This window comes from Daldinia vernicosa (genome assembly GCF_022497035.1).
Source record: "Daldinia vernicosa strain CBS 139.73 unplaced genomic scaffold F5Y00scaffold_9, whole genome shotgun sequence".
Lineage (NCBI taxonomy): Eukaryota > Fungi > Ascomycota > Sordariomycetes > Xylariales > Hypoxylaceae > Daldinia > Daldinia vernicosa.
In genome coordinates this window covers 704,112-720,417 of record NW_025953925.1, presented here as the reverse complement: position 1 = coordinate 720,417, position 16,306 = coordinate 704,112, and the positions used below count along the sequence as shown (strand labels likewise).

The following is a 16,306-nucleotide window of genomic DNA, read 5'->3' as shown; positions in this document are numbered from 1 at the left end:
ATTATGAAACACGGGAATTCCAGGCCCGTGGCCGCCATCGGACCGGCCAAGACCCCCAGCCCAAAGGTCCGTCTCGTCCGTGAGATGCCTGGTTATAGTAGGCCGTACTAATAACTATGATAGCTAAGGTTCCCCACGAGCCTAGTGGTGAACAGTTGTCTGTGAGCATTCCCCAGTAATCATCAGGCCATACCCTTCACCCGGTAGTAACACCACCACGAAGCGTCAGCCAGAATAGACGGTGAAGCATATTCAGACCTAGGCAGATACACTATGGCCCTCCTTCAGCGCAGCCATAGAATGCGCAACGACCATTGCTCTTAGGCTGACGAGAGACAACAACCCCCAAATTGCCCGTCGCCGCCATTCGCGCTGTCGAAATTGGCGCGAGATCTTTCGTGAGTGAGCCATGAGGGGCCGGAGGGTGTGTTAGTAGGTCAGGCGAGGCTCACGCTGGGCGCCGATGAAGCCCAACGTAAATAACTAGCAATATGGATAGGGCCAGGTGATAGAGTCAAAGGCTCCAGGATAGCAGCAGGTCTTCATCATCAGATCGAATCGAGAAACTTGTCACAGATCCGGCCCAGTATTGGTCTGGTCGTCTGAGACCGGATACAATGAATCATCTTTGTTTAGGCCAAACCTCTATTGCTAGTCCGTTGGTTCATTGGTAGCATTCTGACGGCTGCTTGGAGGAATTGAAGGATTTACAGGTCAGATTTCGGGTCCGTGTTTCTGAACTATTGCTTGTTTGGCCTATCCTTCGAATAGGCTATCACTCGGTGGAGACAGTTGTGAAAGTCTGCATACCGGTGGCCCCTTTTCGTGAAAGGGGGTTCAGTCACTCAAATTAGTACACACGATTATTGCTATCAACACCCTCAGCCTTCGAGAAGATGTTTATTGATGTATCTTGGATACATTGTATCTAATTAGGGATACCAGGACACTATTCTAAAGACCCTTAAAACAAATTATGCCTATTAGCTGGACCGGCACACGTAATTGGTTATTACGCTCCTCCCCGCAAATACTATACTCAACCTAGCAGACCTTTTCGGTCACAATATATTATAAATGAAGATCAGACTACATGGAGTATATGATAATAAGACGAGCTCTTCAAGAAATGACGGGGAAGCGGCTACCAGTTCGGAGTGCCCGACTGCAGATGTAAAATCAGGCGAGCCAGTAACTCGGACGGTGACATTCTGAAAGCAACCACGAAGGGGCGTGGTCATCCCTAAGGAGGCTCTATTCTACGAGGCGTAGCATAGAAAGTACGTACGTGGTCATCAGAATGAGAACTCGGTACTGTACATACCAATATTGCAAGCAATATGCCAAACTAGCCAACTATTCTAGTGTTTGCCATACCTCATAAATTTTATTTCTGATGGCCTCGTGGCCAAGAGACCTAGGATGGAACGTCTTGCCGTAATATGTTGGGACGTACCACATTGAGTTCTCGGCAACGAAGTCTCCGCGGGCAAGCTGCAAGCTCGGGTCTTGATGCTTTGCCATAGCCATATAACACAAAGCCAATCGGCCCCAATCCCCAGATGCTTGCGCTGGATCAAGACACGATAATGGGTCAACCAGAGCCGATGTTGGGGGCAAAGTCTGAAGGTCAGATACATGATTTGATCGGGTTCCGTTTCTGGCGTTATCCGGGCCGCCTACGAGGAAAAACCACGTATCTCTACGGTCGTAATCAGGCTCTTTCACACCCTCCTCGCAGAACCGATGACCATCAAACCCCTTGTCATAATCAATAAATATGACCTTATCTTTGGTAAACCGCGAGTTTATCGTGTTGATGGTCTTACGGATCTTGGCGTTGACTGTGAGTACCATCGTATTCATCTGAATCCTCAAGTCCTTTTTCAGCTTCGGCCCGCGCCACCAGACACCAAAGCTCATCTCGTCGCAGTCGTCGGTGACATCGTTAAAGAACCGGGCGTATCCCGTAACCGTAATTGTGAACGAGGGCTTCTTCTCCCAACGGACTTTATCGAGGATTTCCATGATGATTATCTCCAGACGGTGCTCGAATTCATCGCTCTCGATCTGGTCCCGTGTGTTCTTAAGCGCCGTCTCGCAGGTACCAGAGTAGAAGTTGTAGAAGCGAAACACACACGCATTCATTACGTCAAAGAAGCCCAGATCGTTCCCGCCGATTGACAACAGTGCAAAGTCTACTGGTAGTGAAGCGTTGAAAGCGTCTATCTGGCTATCATGACTGCCGTCACGACTGGACAGAATCTCTTGGGTCGTGGCTCCTGTACAAGATAAAAATTGGAACGTCGTAGAATTCCGTCCGTCTTCGTCGGCCAACAAATCGGAAGCAATTAAAACACTATGAGCACCTAAACCATGTCGACAGTCATCCTCCTTGCCATCTACACCGGTGCCAATTCCAGCACTGTAGGAATCACCCAAAGCAATAAAGCCGGTTACTGAGCCAATGTCCTCGGATGAGCCCGAGGGGATAGGGAGTGGCGGTCGTCGATGATGGCCTGACACGCCGTTCCCGATAACATATTGACCCTCCGGAGCGATTGGTCGACGCTGCTGAAACGCGCGACCAGAAACAACCCTGGAGGAGACAACAAGATGGAGTACAGCAGCCAGGCGCATAGCGAAGCTAGGCCTCAATGAGGCCGAATGTCAAGATGCATAGTGCGAGTAGTATAAGTTCTAGAACTTGAGGTAAAACATATGAATCTAAATATATGAATCTCAACATTCAGTAGATCTAGGCAGCCATTTAGGAGATAGGAAAAAGGAGGTCACGTCAACTGCGTTGTATGCGTTGTTTGCATTATGTTGTGGATCACAAGGTGAAGTCACAAGACTAAGCCAATAGGAAGCGTTGAGCCAATGCCTTATGCACATGCGCAATATTGGGGTCCTGATTCCTTCTGTTATCTGGTTATCTTAGCTCCTAGGCCGGAGAGTATAAAAAGCTTCGGCCACACGTGGTCTATGTAATCAAGCTTACCTCTATGGAAAACACACCCTCCCCCTTTGCAAAGCAATTCGCATTGTAGACATATTAATAAGTCTAAATGACTAGATATGTTTAGCCTTTTATATCATTCATTAAAAATTAACTATTAGCTTTTTGAGCCTTGTCTTACGACACGTTTCTAAGAATAATAGTAGAAACATTACACTACTAGATACCAGAGGCAGTGGGGATAATCTTGAAATTTCCAGCCGGTTGGTAACGGCATTCATTATTCCTGGGGTGATTTTTCGTCATTTAAGTGGCATATCGACTTATTGTATGCATTCGAACTAAATGTTTAAAGTTCAAGCGAGTGTGGAAATAGCTGAAAGGTACTTGCTTCTTGCTGCAGCTCATATGTACATGTATGTATGTAAGCTCAAAACGGTTCCGAACTAGAAATACAATGACGTCAATATCTCTTTAACCCCACCAACGTCATCGCTCATCTATTCTTCCCATCCTCCCCCCGCTTAAGCTTGTTCCAAATACGCAGCATTATTCATGTCTCGACCATTCATACGTACGCAGAAGTAACCTTCATTGGCTAGAGACTCCTTGATATCCTGATATCTTGATATTAACTTGGCTGTGGCACATAGCTCTTACGTATAAGTCAGTTTATAGGTGAGTATACCTAGGTAGTTAGGTCAGTGGCAACCAATCCAAAGCTTCAATCCCAGATTCGAATTCACGTAGTCAAGCCACATATCCTCGTATGCCGAAAGGAAGGAATATGGGGCTTACAAGGAACCTCTTTGTGTCTTCTCCTTGCCGTCATAAGCGGTCATTCTTCCCTTACAAGGAAGCGGTCGTATTCCATCATAAAAGACGTCAGAGACAAGGCCCCCCCTCTACTCTAACCTACCCAGTTGCAGTCTTATGTAGCAAATATATCCATATAATACCTACAAAACCTACCCTACCACTTATTTGGTCTTGGCCATTCTTAATTCTCCAGATTTACACGACCCTTTACGACCTAAACATCTAAATAAGCTTCAAACCCCTAACCCTTACCCTAACCTTAGATACCTAACCTACCTATACACCTAATCTAGCATATTACTCTTAAGATCTAATTCACCATGGAGACCGTAAGCAACGTGGCTTCTGCCGCTGCTAAGGCTGTCTGGGGCGAGAATAAGCAAAACGGCTCGGAACCTATCTCGGGGCAGGCTGGCGACACTTCCAAAGGTGAACCATACGATGCTGGCAACATTGGTAATATTCCTCCGCAAATATATCATCATACAAATTAGAAACTAACATGGACTTTTAAAACAGAGGATCCTGAAGTCCAAGCCGCCAAGACAGGAACCAATGGCGAGGCCAACAGATCAACAGTACACACTAAAGATGCCGAGTTCTCTAAGGAGACAGGCACTGCAGCAGAGGCCAAGGATACGCCAGACAACCCGTCGACAGAGCTCAAGTCGAAGACCGCACCCGACGACACAACCAAGGCCCAGAACGACACGCGCAACCCAGAGGACCCGAATACACACCCCAAGTCCGCGCCTACTGACGTCAACGACAACGAGGGCGGCCCGAACGAGGCCCAGAAGCTAGACGGCCCCGGGCCTAAACCTCTCGACGAAGTAGCGCGCGATCACGGCGGCGACGCGGGTAAAATACAAAAGGACAAGAGCAAACCGCTTCCCGGCGATGAAAGCGAGGGCAAGAGCAGCGGGACTAGCGGCGAAGACGAAGACAAAGACGGCCCGAACGCGAAGAGTACCGGCGATGGCACCGGCGAGAAGTACGTTAAGAGCAGCGGCCTCAAGGCCGACGGCGGGGACTTTGACGCTTCGAACCCGGGGGCCGGTAGGGAAGCTGATCGTAAGTTTACTACGCTAAACGGTATAGCAGCTGTAATAATTGACAAGAAATTAGGTCTGCTAGAGGAGAAGGGAATCCACCCCACAGGCCCGAAAGGCGAAAATCCTGCGCCGGAGCACAGCGACAAGAATGATAAGGACAAGAAGAGCATGGGGCAGAAAATCAAGGATAAGTTGCACCGACACTGATTTCGCCGGTCGTAGCGATCGACTACGGGTGCTTACGATAATGATGATGCACGATTTCCGAGAGCCGTGATGCTCGCCTTGTTTGACTACCGCGGTTATATGGGCATGGAGTCGCCGTCTAGCTCGGGCGTCTTTCGCTTTGCGGCGTCTGTATTGTTAGTACTATCTAGGTAGTTATGATTTAATATGAAATATTTTCACTGTTACTCCGTATGGCCTATTATCCCCCCTTAAAGAGAAGAAGCTGTCTTCCTCGTTTATTTGATGTAATCATATTTACTCTAGTTTGTTTATAGTGTCTTAGCGACTAATTCCCGTCTTGAGAATGAAATATAATCAAACATCAGAGTCGAAATTCACTGTAATTAAATATTTGCTCTCTCCCTATCATCTTGATCTCGCGTTAGGCCAAGTCAAACAAAGTAATGTAATAGCTGTTTGTCTCCCCAAGAAAAAAAAATAGGCAACTTATGGCCATATCGAGACGCTTATATAAATATTCCTACAACGGAAATTAGAGACGCCGATATCGATTCGAACAGACCAAACCCTATACCAACAGTCAGATTCACTGCATGACAGTTCCCTAGTCCCCAAATTCTGGGGTAAGTCTACAAGATCTTAGGGAATATGAACCGGCTACCTTAATACGAATTCTATTCTATCGCTCCCATCTTACATAGAAGCACCGAAAGTTTGCCTGGTTTATGATGTACAACATTATAAAAGAACAGCGAGCCTACATCACGTAGATTAGAACTTAGCTACAATATAAACTTAGCTACAATATACATATGACAAATTAACTCTAAGAGTTAGGTAGACTATATACACAGCGGCCAATGACGAAGAGGGAACTATATACAGCAAACGGCAACAATTAAGGATCACTCGACCCCAGCCTCGAAGAAAAACAAACTAACAACACCAACTAGATAGCCCCCCCTTTGCCCGTATCTAAACTAGGGCAGTCAAGAAAGCAGGTAATATAGCTGGGTATAAGGGGACCAAAAAGCAATGCAGCCTCAGAATGGTAATATGCAAGAAATACTAAGCCCATGGGGTAAACGAAAGACGAAGGGAAGAAAACGAGCGATCCTAGAACCTGGATTCAAATTCAAATTCAAATTCTCATGCAGACAAACAAATGCCTTCCCCTCCCAACGCCGGGGCGAGCCCGAGAAGCCGAAAAAAAATATATTCTCAGCGAGTGTGCGAAGCCAAAGCCAATAGTTGGGTATAATATAATGCAGAACAATCGGACTCTCCTCTCCTCTCCTCTCCTACTTGATATGCAGCGCCTTCTTCAGCGCGCTAAGCCAACTCTTCAGTTTACTCAGCCAAGCAGGCGTAGTCGGGGTCGTCGGGGTCTTAGTCTTATCCCCGCCGTCCTTCTCCTTCTTCTTGCCCCCTCCGTTCGACGGGCCGTTGGAGCCCGAGGCCGGCCCGCCGACCGTCACCGTTAGCAGCTCCGGGTTGGCGTCGAAGACGGTGCCTGCCTGGTCTGGGCCCGCGGCGCCCGAGGGCACCACGTCGTCGTAGGGGAAGGCGTAGCCGCGGCCGTCGAGGTTGACTTCGTGGGTCTGGGGAGGGGAAGGGGGTGTTAGTGAACATGAATTAACTAGGTACCTAATGTATGATTGATTGAATTGACTTGGCTTTTTTGTGGGATTGTATGGAAAAGGGGGAAGGGGAGGGGAGGGATATCAAGTCAAGTTAAACAGAAAAAGGAAATCCACCAGACGTACGATACGCGCATAATGGTTCGTCGGGCTAGTCTTATAATAATTATCAATCTTCTCTCCATCCGGCTGCTGCGCATCGTCCAGCAGCGTAGAGCGGTTCAGCGCCGCGGCGATCCTCGCGCCCAGCGCCCCCATCTCGTCGCTCGTCGCCTCGGGGTAGCTGCCGAACGGCCCCGTCGAGCAGCTGAATATATCGCCGGCGCTGGGCTTCGCAAAAGTGCCCACGTCCGCGAACGTCAGCAGGTCGCCTTGCACTCGCCCCGTGACGGTCCCCCACGAAGCCTGCGTGTTGATCGTCAGGTCGGTAGATGCGTACTTGCTCCAGACTTGGTTGACGTAGTCGTCGTAGTACCCCTGGAACAGGTTCGCGTCCGCCACGCGGCCGCTATTCGGGCTCAGCGCGCGCAGCGTCTTGCCGTCGGGCCCCTTCACGATCAACTTATCCCAGCCGGCGCCGTCTGCCGCGTTCTGCTGCGTCAGCTTGTCGGCAACAGTGTCCAGACCGCCCGCAGGCAGGCCCTGGACGGTCTGGACGTCGCCGGCGGTGTTGCGCAGCTCGAGGGCGATGGGCAGCGGGCCTACGAAGTCCACGTAGCTGATGTTAACGAACAGCTGCGCCGAGTTGTACGTGAACTCGCAGAAGCCCCATGCGATGTTGTAGTTGGGGTCCGCGGAGTTGGTCACGCTAGGCTCGACGACGGCGGGGCCTGGGTTCAGTAGGAACGTCAGTTTGGAACCTGTGCTGAACCAGATGCGACCGCCGGCGATTTGGGGTATCGTGACGGATGTCGAGGCGCCGGGCTCGCCGAGCGGGATAGAGACATCGGCTTCGAGGGCTGACTGGGGTGCGGACGGGGATGACGGCCGGTACACGGTTGTGCCGTCGGCTTGGATGAACAGCGGGGCGTTGTTATTGTTCAGGTCTAGGCCGGTGATATAGGCGTACGCCTGGGACGAGCCCGTGTTATTCTTGATAGCTATCGCGGTTGTGGGATTCGTCATCTTGCCGGATTTCCTAGTCTACTAGAACACGTATAGATATAAAGGTAAGTAAGTCGAAGCCGAGCTAACTTCAGCCGATAGGTGCGTAGGATTACATTTAAAGCTCTGAGGATGTGTAGACTTCCTTTGGGTTGAAATGCGAGATGAGCTTTAGATATACGGTTAGAAGTATAGGGGTTCCAAGAGATTTCTAAGTCTAGGGGTAGAGTTTGCGAGCATGTGCTCGAGATTCCTTGTTTAAGGGGGCAACTTGTGACCGTCAAGAAGTAGAGACGTAGGACGACAAGAAGAGATGAAAGCCAACAGAGCATACGGGAGCGAATACCGCATACGTAAGATAAAATCCAGCCGTTCAGTTGATGTTCCCTTAGGTCGGGCTTGTGAGCTGGGCCTACGATCATTTGATATCCAGTCCTGTCAACCAGGACCTGGAAAAGCAATTCCATGATAGGTCGTATATGCGCCGAGCATAGGGAAAAGGCTTTGCTTAGGCTATTCCTTGAAAATCTAACCGAGCTCTAAGGAGAAGTGGCATCATGTGTCGTCGATGTGACGAACTTCATGTGATATGTATCTCGAACCATGGTTAAGGACATCTCAAATAGGGTCGTAGTACTGGCACAGCCTCTTCAAGCCACTCATCCGCAGTATGTCATAGCACATGGCAAAGAAGAAGACATGAGAGGGTTGAAATCGATAGGTTTTCATGCTAGCATGTGTGGTATCCAACTATCCAGCCACGACCGGCTGACGAGGGGAAAAGCAACAACAACGGATCTAACATGGTAGAGAGATACAGAAAACAGGATCCAGGAAGAAAAAACAAAGGAGACTGTGGAACATGAGGTATGACGTCTCATCCACGATGAAAATCCCTAATGGTTTAGGGTATGTCATCGACTTATGTGTTGTAGGGTAGATCTACTAAATTGCGAGGCTAGATGAGATTGTTTCATCCTACGGAGCCAATAAAGGCCTTTACCAATTATAGCTGTGTGAACACGCGCGTTGGTGTCTCGGAGGTTACAGCCAAAGGAGAAGGCCGGCGGCAGAAGACAGGTGTCCGTCATGGTGGAAGGTGGTCGGGCCGTAGGCGGGCGTCGGCGTCTTTATACGTAAGAGAAATGCGGAGGGTCTGTTATAGGTGCTTAAGGTCATGACCAATATACGTACAATATGCTGATGTGGAACAGCATAGGAAAGGTGTGGGTGTTTAACTACGTAATGGCAAATCATGGCAAATCTATATTATATATATAGGTATATATATATTCAAGGGTGACAGACGGTATAAGTAAGAAGCGTATATTATAAATATCAATACTACCTCGTATCTGCATATTCTAATATATAACAGATCCCTACCTACCTAGGTATATAACCAATTATCACAAGTTTTATTAGCCTCAAATACCTCCCAGTCTTAAAGTCCTTCGCATATAATTGGATCGGCCCAATTCGAAAAAAGCCGAAAACACGTTTACCCTTCTCCACGATCCCCCATCCGATCGATCAAGCCTCCGAGCTTTGCGAAACCACTAACCTAGTCCCTATTCGAAGCCCCCAAACGCCTCCAAGCATGACCACATGTTGTTTGTCCAGAAAAGGGGGTGTGAAAAAGGGGGGGCCACCCCAATCAGGCAGGTGGAGAGTGTTACCGCACAATGTGACTGGACCGCTCGATATATAATAGAGTTCAACTTAAGCTTTAAGCATCAGCTAACCTATGTAGGTAGCGTTGTACCTCTCTCCTTCTATACATACCTACAGGTACCTAACCTAGGTATGTACCTATTCTTCCCCATATGCTAAACTTGCTAGGTTAATGTAAGTCAAGACGCTAATAAAAAACGAACTCCAGTTCATTCCACTTCTACATAATACATTACAATACAAGCATCTCCGCATTCCCCCCAGCCCAGATGGCTCGTGCGACCGCCGTCAACAACTAACCTAGCGGAAGAGGGGGGGAACACCTGCAAAAGCTGGGGTTGAGCTAAAGTTGGTTGTGTCACCCGGGCGAGATCGTCGAGTTAGGTTCCTCCCGTCCGCCGGTTGCACACATCCAACGCGCGTCACGAGATACTCTTACATATATGTAAGGGGAGCAAGTGAGACACATCATTTCCTCTTATTTTAAAAATTTAGTTATGGAGTTTCTGGCTTGTGAATATATAGCATTGGTTAGTAACGTTACACTTTTGGCACATGATGAAATTTTATATGAAAGTCCACCAAGATAAATAGTAGTAACTAGCAACGAACCCTTTTAGCTACTTCTTAAACCTCTCTTCTCTTAAAATATTACCCAGGTGTAAATAACTCAAGCTAATTTTAATACATAATATAACAACTACCTAACCTAGGTACATATGAACTGTGCAACACTTATAAATGTCTCATCTCAATTAGCCTTGCAAGAAGATATACATATAGGCAACCGAGAGCCCCCGGCAACAGACGGCTTTAAAAAGAATCGTCCCGGCGCCGACTTGAAAAGGTATCATACAACTAAAAACTAAAAAGTGCTAGCTCAACAACCCGCGCCATAATCAAAATGCTAGAATATGCTTATCCGAGTCGTCGCCCTTATTGTATCATCCCTATCACATCCTTCTAAGAATATTCTAGACAGAAACTCCTTTATACTTTATAGACCAACCACCCAAGTGCTAGTTGCAATAGCCGCAGCAAATGGGAGAGGTCGCCACCGCCTCGCCCGCCTTCCGTTGTTCTCGTGGTAAGTCGTTTGGTTAGGTGTCATGTTGGCGACATTACCAAAGAAGTATGTCGCGTTTCTATCCGGGATTGCGCAGACTGCCCTCGGGGCCGACGGGTCTTTACACCGCATCGTATAATCGTCCTGCCTCGACTTCAAGGACGAGTTGAAGTACGCCTTCACGTAGCTGACTGTAGTTGTAGCATCTGCCTTGGGCGGTCCCTGCGACCACCCTACATTCCCGTTGCTCCAGTGCGACACTTGTAGGTTTCCGGGAGTGGACGGCACACCAGCACCCTTCATCTCCGTGAGAAGTTGAGCATCCGCGTAGAAAAGCACCCTGTCCGGCAAAAAGTCGATTCTATACTCGTGAAAATCCGTGGTGGGGTCGAACGGTAGGTGAATTGTCTTGAAGTCTCCCGTTTTAGAAGCGTCGAACCCGTGGTCTTTCGACTCCTGAGATTGTAGGACGAGGTTAACTGGGAACGTGTTATTGCTCTTGTTGAACTCGGCTGATAAGAATTCTATGTCGATTTCTTGAGTATCGTTCATATACTGATATAAGATATAAATAAGATTAGTGAGTCTTTAGGACTGGGACGTGGGGAATGGGGATAGTCGTGGACAAATGACTCGTCCGTTAGGATTACCACATTACCACTCACCCAGAAGAAAGCACTACAGGTTCCTGGAACATCGGTAACTTTGATACCCGCCCTGAAAGTTCCGTGGAAATAATGAACATCCGTCGTGGACACGTCGGCGCAGGGAACCATCCCGTTTTTGATTTCGCTTCCAACCACAAGCTTCAGACCGGCATCACCGCCCTTAACTCCAGGCCCACCGAATATTTGTTCGTCGGCGATATTATTTGATATCACATTTTGCGTAGTAAACGCTTGACCGTAAGGCCCTCTCGCGACTTCGCTCGACATATCAAACTCTTGCGGCGTCCAACCGTATTCCCCATAACCCTGAGCCTTATCCGTAATATCTAGATGGACGAAGTCGCTCTCCAATATATCGGTGAAAACGTATCGTTTGTCGTCGGAAGGCGTTATTATCGAATATCCGCATTCGCAGTCCGCCAGCACGAGGTTGAAAAAGAGCAACGACGAGGCTAGTATACGAAAAGAAGCCATAGCCATTATGCAGCAAATTATTCGCGCACGCGCTTAGGATTAAAGGTGAATACTTTGCTGAGCCGCCGACAGATTAGGGTGTCGGGGCGGTATCGTGAAGACGAAGCAATCTCGCATGCAAAAACTCGAGTAAAGGAGCGATCCGGAGGGAGCGAAAGCACACGAGGGAAAACTGAACGTATGTAGTAGTTGATTGATACTTTTTGGCTTCATGTGAGGCAATAAGCTAAGGAAAAGCAAATGAGTGACATCCATCCGTGGATACGCCTTCACGATTTCACGATTTCACGCCTTCTGAAGGTGAAAATATCCCGCCATTGCTGGCAGTGACGATAAGCAAAATCATAGAGGTACTTGGGTAAGAGCATCTCTCTACCTACATGTGCATATGTTAGGTAGTGAAGGATAGATTAACTCGTACCCTTGTACTCGAAGCAAGGGTCTCCCTTCGGTGATATTTTAATGTCATGTAGCACAATAAGGGGGCTTCATGTGCATATGAAATTTCACTTTCCGAGTATCACGAGGTTGTAAGAACAGGCGGGAGGAACCAACGAGAGTTCGGGTGCCTGCAGCGCACAGATAGAAAAAGGGCGCCGTGGCGTCCACTTAGAGCTTACAGATCGGTCGATTGCTTGTCTTGGTAGATACTACGATGTGATACACTTCCCCTTTTTACTGATAACCATAACAATAATAATACGACGATCGGTAATAACATGGTGTAACATCTAAATATCCGAACGTGTGCAGAGAGAAGTGATATATTGAATATCTGACGCGTGTGTAGTTATCTATAACTCGACGAGAACCACTTCCAATCGAACCCGAAAAAGGTGATTAATTCAATCTGTGTACTCGCCTGTGCTTTCCGATTTACCAGGCTCAAGTTTCCATCCTGAGATACTCGGTTTGCCAACTCTATTAACATGACTCAAATTAGGAAAGTTGAAAATGAGAAACAAACGTGAAAATAAAAGGAGAAGGACGAAGAAAAAAACGAAACTAAAAAACAGAAGATTGCGCAAGGAGAGCATCGGATAGAAAACGACAGCCAGTATGTAGAACAAGGTATCTGACGACGACAGGCGCATAAAAAAAAAGAGTAAAAGCTTCGAAAAAACTAGCAGCAGCATTAAAATAAAAATAAGAGTGCCGTAGCTAATAGAACAGAGGGGAAAGGAAGATATCGCAAATGGTCCAGCCAGCCAACTGCATCACACATTATATTGCGCGCGTCGCGCTGAGGTTTCCCCTCCCCTTTTCCGCTAGGTCATATCGCGAGAGCCTTCCCAATTCCGGGCCCCCCCTTAGACCAGTGACGTAAGATGCAGATGTCGGATGCAAACACTATGAGAAACACAACACCCTCGCGCCTGTCCAGACCTTCAAGTTGAGAAACAAGACAGTAACAAAAAGACGAACGTAGGAGGTATATGCCGCGTACACTACTCCCACACCGTCCCTAATTAGTAGATAAAACCATAAATAAAATCGTGGGTCTCGTAATAATTTCTAATACACACTCTCCTCGTCGCCCCCTTGTGAGATCATAGAGGGCGTCGAGACGTTAGACGATGCTTCGACATCATCTACGTAGCCAACGAGTGCTTGAGAGTGAAGTCGGAAGGCTTCGCCCATGAGCCGGGTAATGCTATAGAACAAAAGTTAGCCTCGTATCAAAAAGTAGAGATTCGTATATGTAACTTACCCCCAAACGACTACTTCATCGAGCATGGAGCCCCAGAGGTGAGCCACAGTCGAACTCAGCTGTTGCGAGTTCATAGCACCCTCCGCATCCTTATCGAAGAGACTCCTAACCTTCAGGTACATGGCCATCTCTTCCTCGGAGGCGGCTTCTTCGTCATGTTCCAGACGGTATAGCCACAGCGTGAGGGTAATCATGAGATCCATGCCACACAGAGGGTGTTCGATGCTCCAGTTGGTCGGAGAGGTACGCGCAACCCAGCGCACGCCTTGGCGGACAGCAGTCTCAATGCAATTGTAGCACTCGTCAATTACCTTGATCATTTCACTGGAGCGCTTTACTCTGTCGCGTGCGTTTGACATGGCGGCGGCTACTTCGTAGTGATCATGGTATCGGAGCGCTTCTTGAACTGTCTTCAAGTCGACTTCTAGGCGAGCACGAGCGTTGCGATACATTGCCTTGGCATTGAAGATTAGGGGATGCCCCTTGTGAGGCGCGCTGAGCGGGACCGTATCAGCCTCGGGTTCGCAGAGATCTAGAGATTTCTCCCACGTCTCTAGAGCCATTCGGAGCTTGTACTCAGTCACCACGTCTTGGAGGGCCTCAGGGCTACGCTTATGATACCAAACTTCGAGGAACAATGCGTTGATCATAACACGCGTTGCGAAGGCGCTATATTTTAACATCACACCCTGGAAGAGGTTTTCGTGAGCAACCATAAATGTAACTGCAGGCGATGCTTTTAACTGTTCTTGCCAAGCAGCTTCGTCAGTGACTTTAGAATTCCAAAGCGCCTCCTGGGAAGGAAGTTGGAGATCCTCAAACTCGTTGAAACTAATGGCAGGTGTGTGATTGTAAGTTAGAGTGAGCAACCCGAAAAAGATGTAGACAGCATAGTACGTGCGCCGACAACCTTCATCCTCGATCCACTCGTCACGTTTTGGCTGCGCACCCTCACGACCATCTTGCCGAAGCTTCAATTCATAGCGATTACCAGCAACCATATTGGCAAGAAGACTCTTGATAGAACATGCCCATTCTAACCCCTTGGGGTCTCCGCTCCAGCTAGCGAAGATCATATTAAGAAGCGAGCCCTGCATCGTCCATAGAGGGCATTTCCGAGAGCTGAAGTTCTCCTTATTCTGCAAGAATTGGTTGACGAGAACCTTGGAACCAATATGGCACATATAAGCCTGGTCTTGGTCGAAAGCGTAGAGCGCTCCGATTGATAATACTGCAAGCAGCAAGGCAGGAGACACCTGAGTGACATCGAACGACGCAGGATGCAAGAACGGTAGGTGGTGGTGGAAGAGGGTGAAATAAGTTGATAGATAACGATTCAAACAAGATAGGTTTGGAACACGGAAACCTTCGGGAATTGCGTGTTCGATATCGTTCGCTCGGATATTATCTAAAATTATATTTCGCTCTTCGTCGCTGTTCACTCGAGGAACGTTGAATCCACCCGAGGTCTGGGGTGGGTTAGTGCATGTGTTCACAAGAAGGGGCTCGTTTGAAATTGGTATGTTGAAGGCCGCTGGGCCGGTGCTTAGAAGCGGTGAGTTTGCTATGGACTGTGACGCAGACATGTAGCTGTTGTAGCTGGGACCGGGGGACAATGGCGACAAGTTAGGTTGGACCTCGATGGCACTCACATTGGCAAATGGTTGTTGCGATTCGAATGAACCTGATGTGTTCGATGCGACAGACTGGGCTTTGGCATCCATTGTTGACTGGGGAGCAAACGAATCCCAGGGTACGCTATGAGGTAGAGGAACAGAGCTGGCAGGATAAGTAACAGCGGGGTCCATTATCGGAGCGTTGTTCGGAGTGTACGCCATTGAAGGGCCAGATTCGTACGGGCTTCCATTGTCGCGCATCATGGCCTTGTGGTGGAGATCGGCTACTAGCATAGCAGCGTGTTCAACGTCGAAAGCACCTTCACTGCTAGCCTCAATCTGTTCGCTCAAGGTCGAAGTATCGATAGCAATGGAAGATTTGGAGGGGCCGCCGACAGATCGAGCCTTAGAGACGCCGGCGCCGGAGCGGCGTTTTCCGTCGCTGTGAAGAGGTACACCTCCATCTTTAGCATGGACGGTTCGGTCGTGACGAAGAAGGAGGTCGCGTCGTACGAAGGTACTTCTACACTTCATACATTTGAAAGGGCGCTCCTTTGTATCTATTCCATTTCAAGTCAGCTTTGGAGAACTCGGGGTAATGCAATTGACTACATTAAATTGAATTGAATGAGGTGTTGAGGGGTAGCAATTTTCAATGGGGGGCAAGGGACGGCGTCGAAGGGAGGGGTTTGGGGGCTTGAAAGAGATTGGAGGGAAAGGATAATTTCGCGGTACGTACGTGATCGCTCGTGTCTGCTACGATGTTCGCTTCTGCTAAATGCCCTGTTACAGAACTGGCACTTATACTTCCTCTCTGGTTGCGCGAGTGAGGTCTTTCGGGGGACCGGAGTCGACGAGGCGGATGTGGGGAGGACTGCCACGCTTGCGCCCGGCATCTTGAATAATGTTTGTCGCGTTGGTTGACAATGGGTGGTTGGTATAAAAAAAGGATTCCAAAGTCAATAGGCTTCTCTCGCTTTAAACAATAATTGCGGTCGACGCTCCGAAAATTGATGTTCTTGAACCTTCACAGGCCGATCGTTGAAATCGCCTAGCTCTCCTCGCTCGCACGCGCGCTCCCGTGGGATTTAAAGTGTGTCTTCTTGACTGGACTGATGATAGTTGGTCATTTGTATCGGTATAAGGAGCATGGAATGGGCTTTGTAATAAGGTGGTACGGCCTATGCCGGGGGAAATTAATCTCGAAGCACAGACGTGTTCGAGATGATGCAGTCGTCAAATATAAGACGACGCAGGAAAAAAGCTAACGATGCGCGGGTTGCGACCGTTATGAGTGAAAGAGGGGTTCGAGGGGTTGATAGAGATTA

At 48.4% G+C, this 16,306-nt stretch overlaps 5 protein-coding genes across 5 annotated transcripts; 1 reads left to right on the top strand and 4 right to left on the bottom strand.

Moving 5' to 3' along the window:
* Nucleotides 1–908: 908 nt before the first annotated feature.
* Nucleotides 909–2,841, bottom strand: F5Y00DRAFT_218405 (SGNH hydrolase). Its single transcript, XM_048005617.1, has one exon. The coding sequence runs from the start codon at nt 2,638–2,640 to the stop codon at nt 1,357–1,359; it is 1,284 nt and encodes a 427-aa protein (XP_047867771.1). The 5' UTR covers nt 2,641–2,841; the 3' UTR covers nt 909–1,356.
* A 1,260-nt stretch (nt 2,842–4,101) lies between these two features.
* On the top strand, nt 4,102–5,043 carry F5Y00DRAFT_259330 (uncharacterized protein; the record flags this gene model as incomplete). Its single annotated transcript, XM_048010855.1, has 3 exons — nt 4,102–4,237; nt 4,301–4,855; nt 4,910–5,043. 3 exons carry the CDS (start codon nt 4,102–4,104, stop codon nt 5,041–5,043), a joined length of 825 nt encoding a protein of 274 aa, XP_047867770.1.
* A 781-nt stretch (nt 5,044–5,824) lies between these two features.
* Nucleotides 5,825–8,024, bottom strand: F5Y00DRAFT_274676 (glycoside hydrolase family 64 protein). Its single transcript, XM_048013403.1, has 2 exons — nt 6,792–8,024; nt 5,825–6,626 (listed from the first exon to the last, which is right to left on the bottom strand). The coding sequence occupies exons 1-2, from the start codon at nt 7,788–7,790 to the stop codon at nt 6,327–6,329; spliced, it is 1,299 nt and encodes a 432-aa protein (XP_047867769.1). The 5' UTR covers nt 7,791–8,024; the 3' UTR covers nt 5,825–6,326.
* Nucleotides 8,025–10,425: 2,401 nt separating this feature from the next.
* Nucleotides 10,426–12,223, bottom strand: F5Y00DRAFT_218382 (glycoside hydrolase family 16 protein). Its single transcript, XM_048005616.1, has 2 exons — nt 11,175–12,223; nt 10,426–11,064 (listed from the first exon to the last, which is right to left on the bottom strand). Exons 1-2 carry the CDS (start codon nt 11,655–11,657, stop codon nt 10,441–10,443), a joined length of 1,107 nt encoding a protein of 368 aa, XP_047867768.1. The 5' UTR covers nt 11,658–12,223; the 3' UTR covers nt 10,426–10,440.
* Nucleotides 12,224–12,976: 753 nt separating this feature from the next.
* On the bottom strand, nt 12,977–16,011 carry F5Y00DRAFT_218343 (fungal-specific transcription factor domain-containing protein). Its single transcript, XM_048005615.1, has 3 exons — nt 15,718–16,011; nt 13,363–15,538; nt 12,977–13,305 (listed from the first exon to the last, which is right to left on the bottom strand). Exons 1-3 carry the CDS (start codon nt 15,872–15,874, stop codon nt 13,167–13,169), a joined length of 2,472 nt encoding a protein of 823 aa, XP_047867767.1. The 5' UTR covers nt 15,875–16,011; the 3' UTR covers nt 12,977–13,166.
* Between the last annotated feature and the right edge of the window lie 295 nt (nt 16,012–16,306).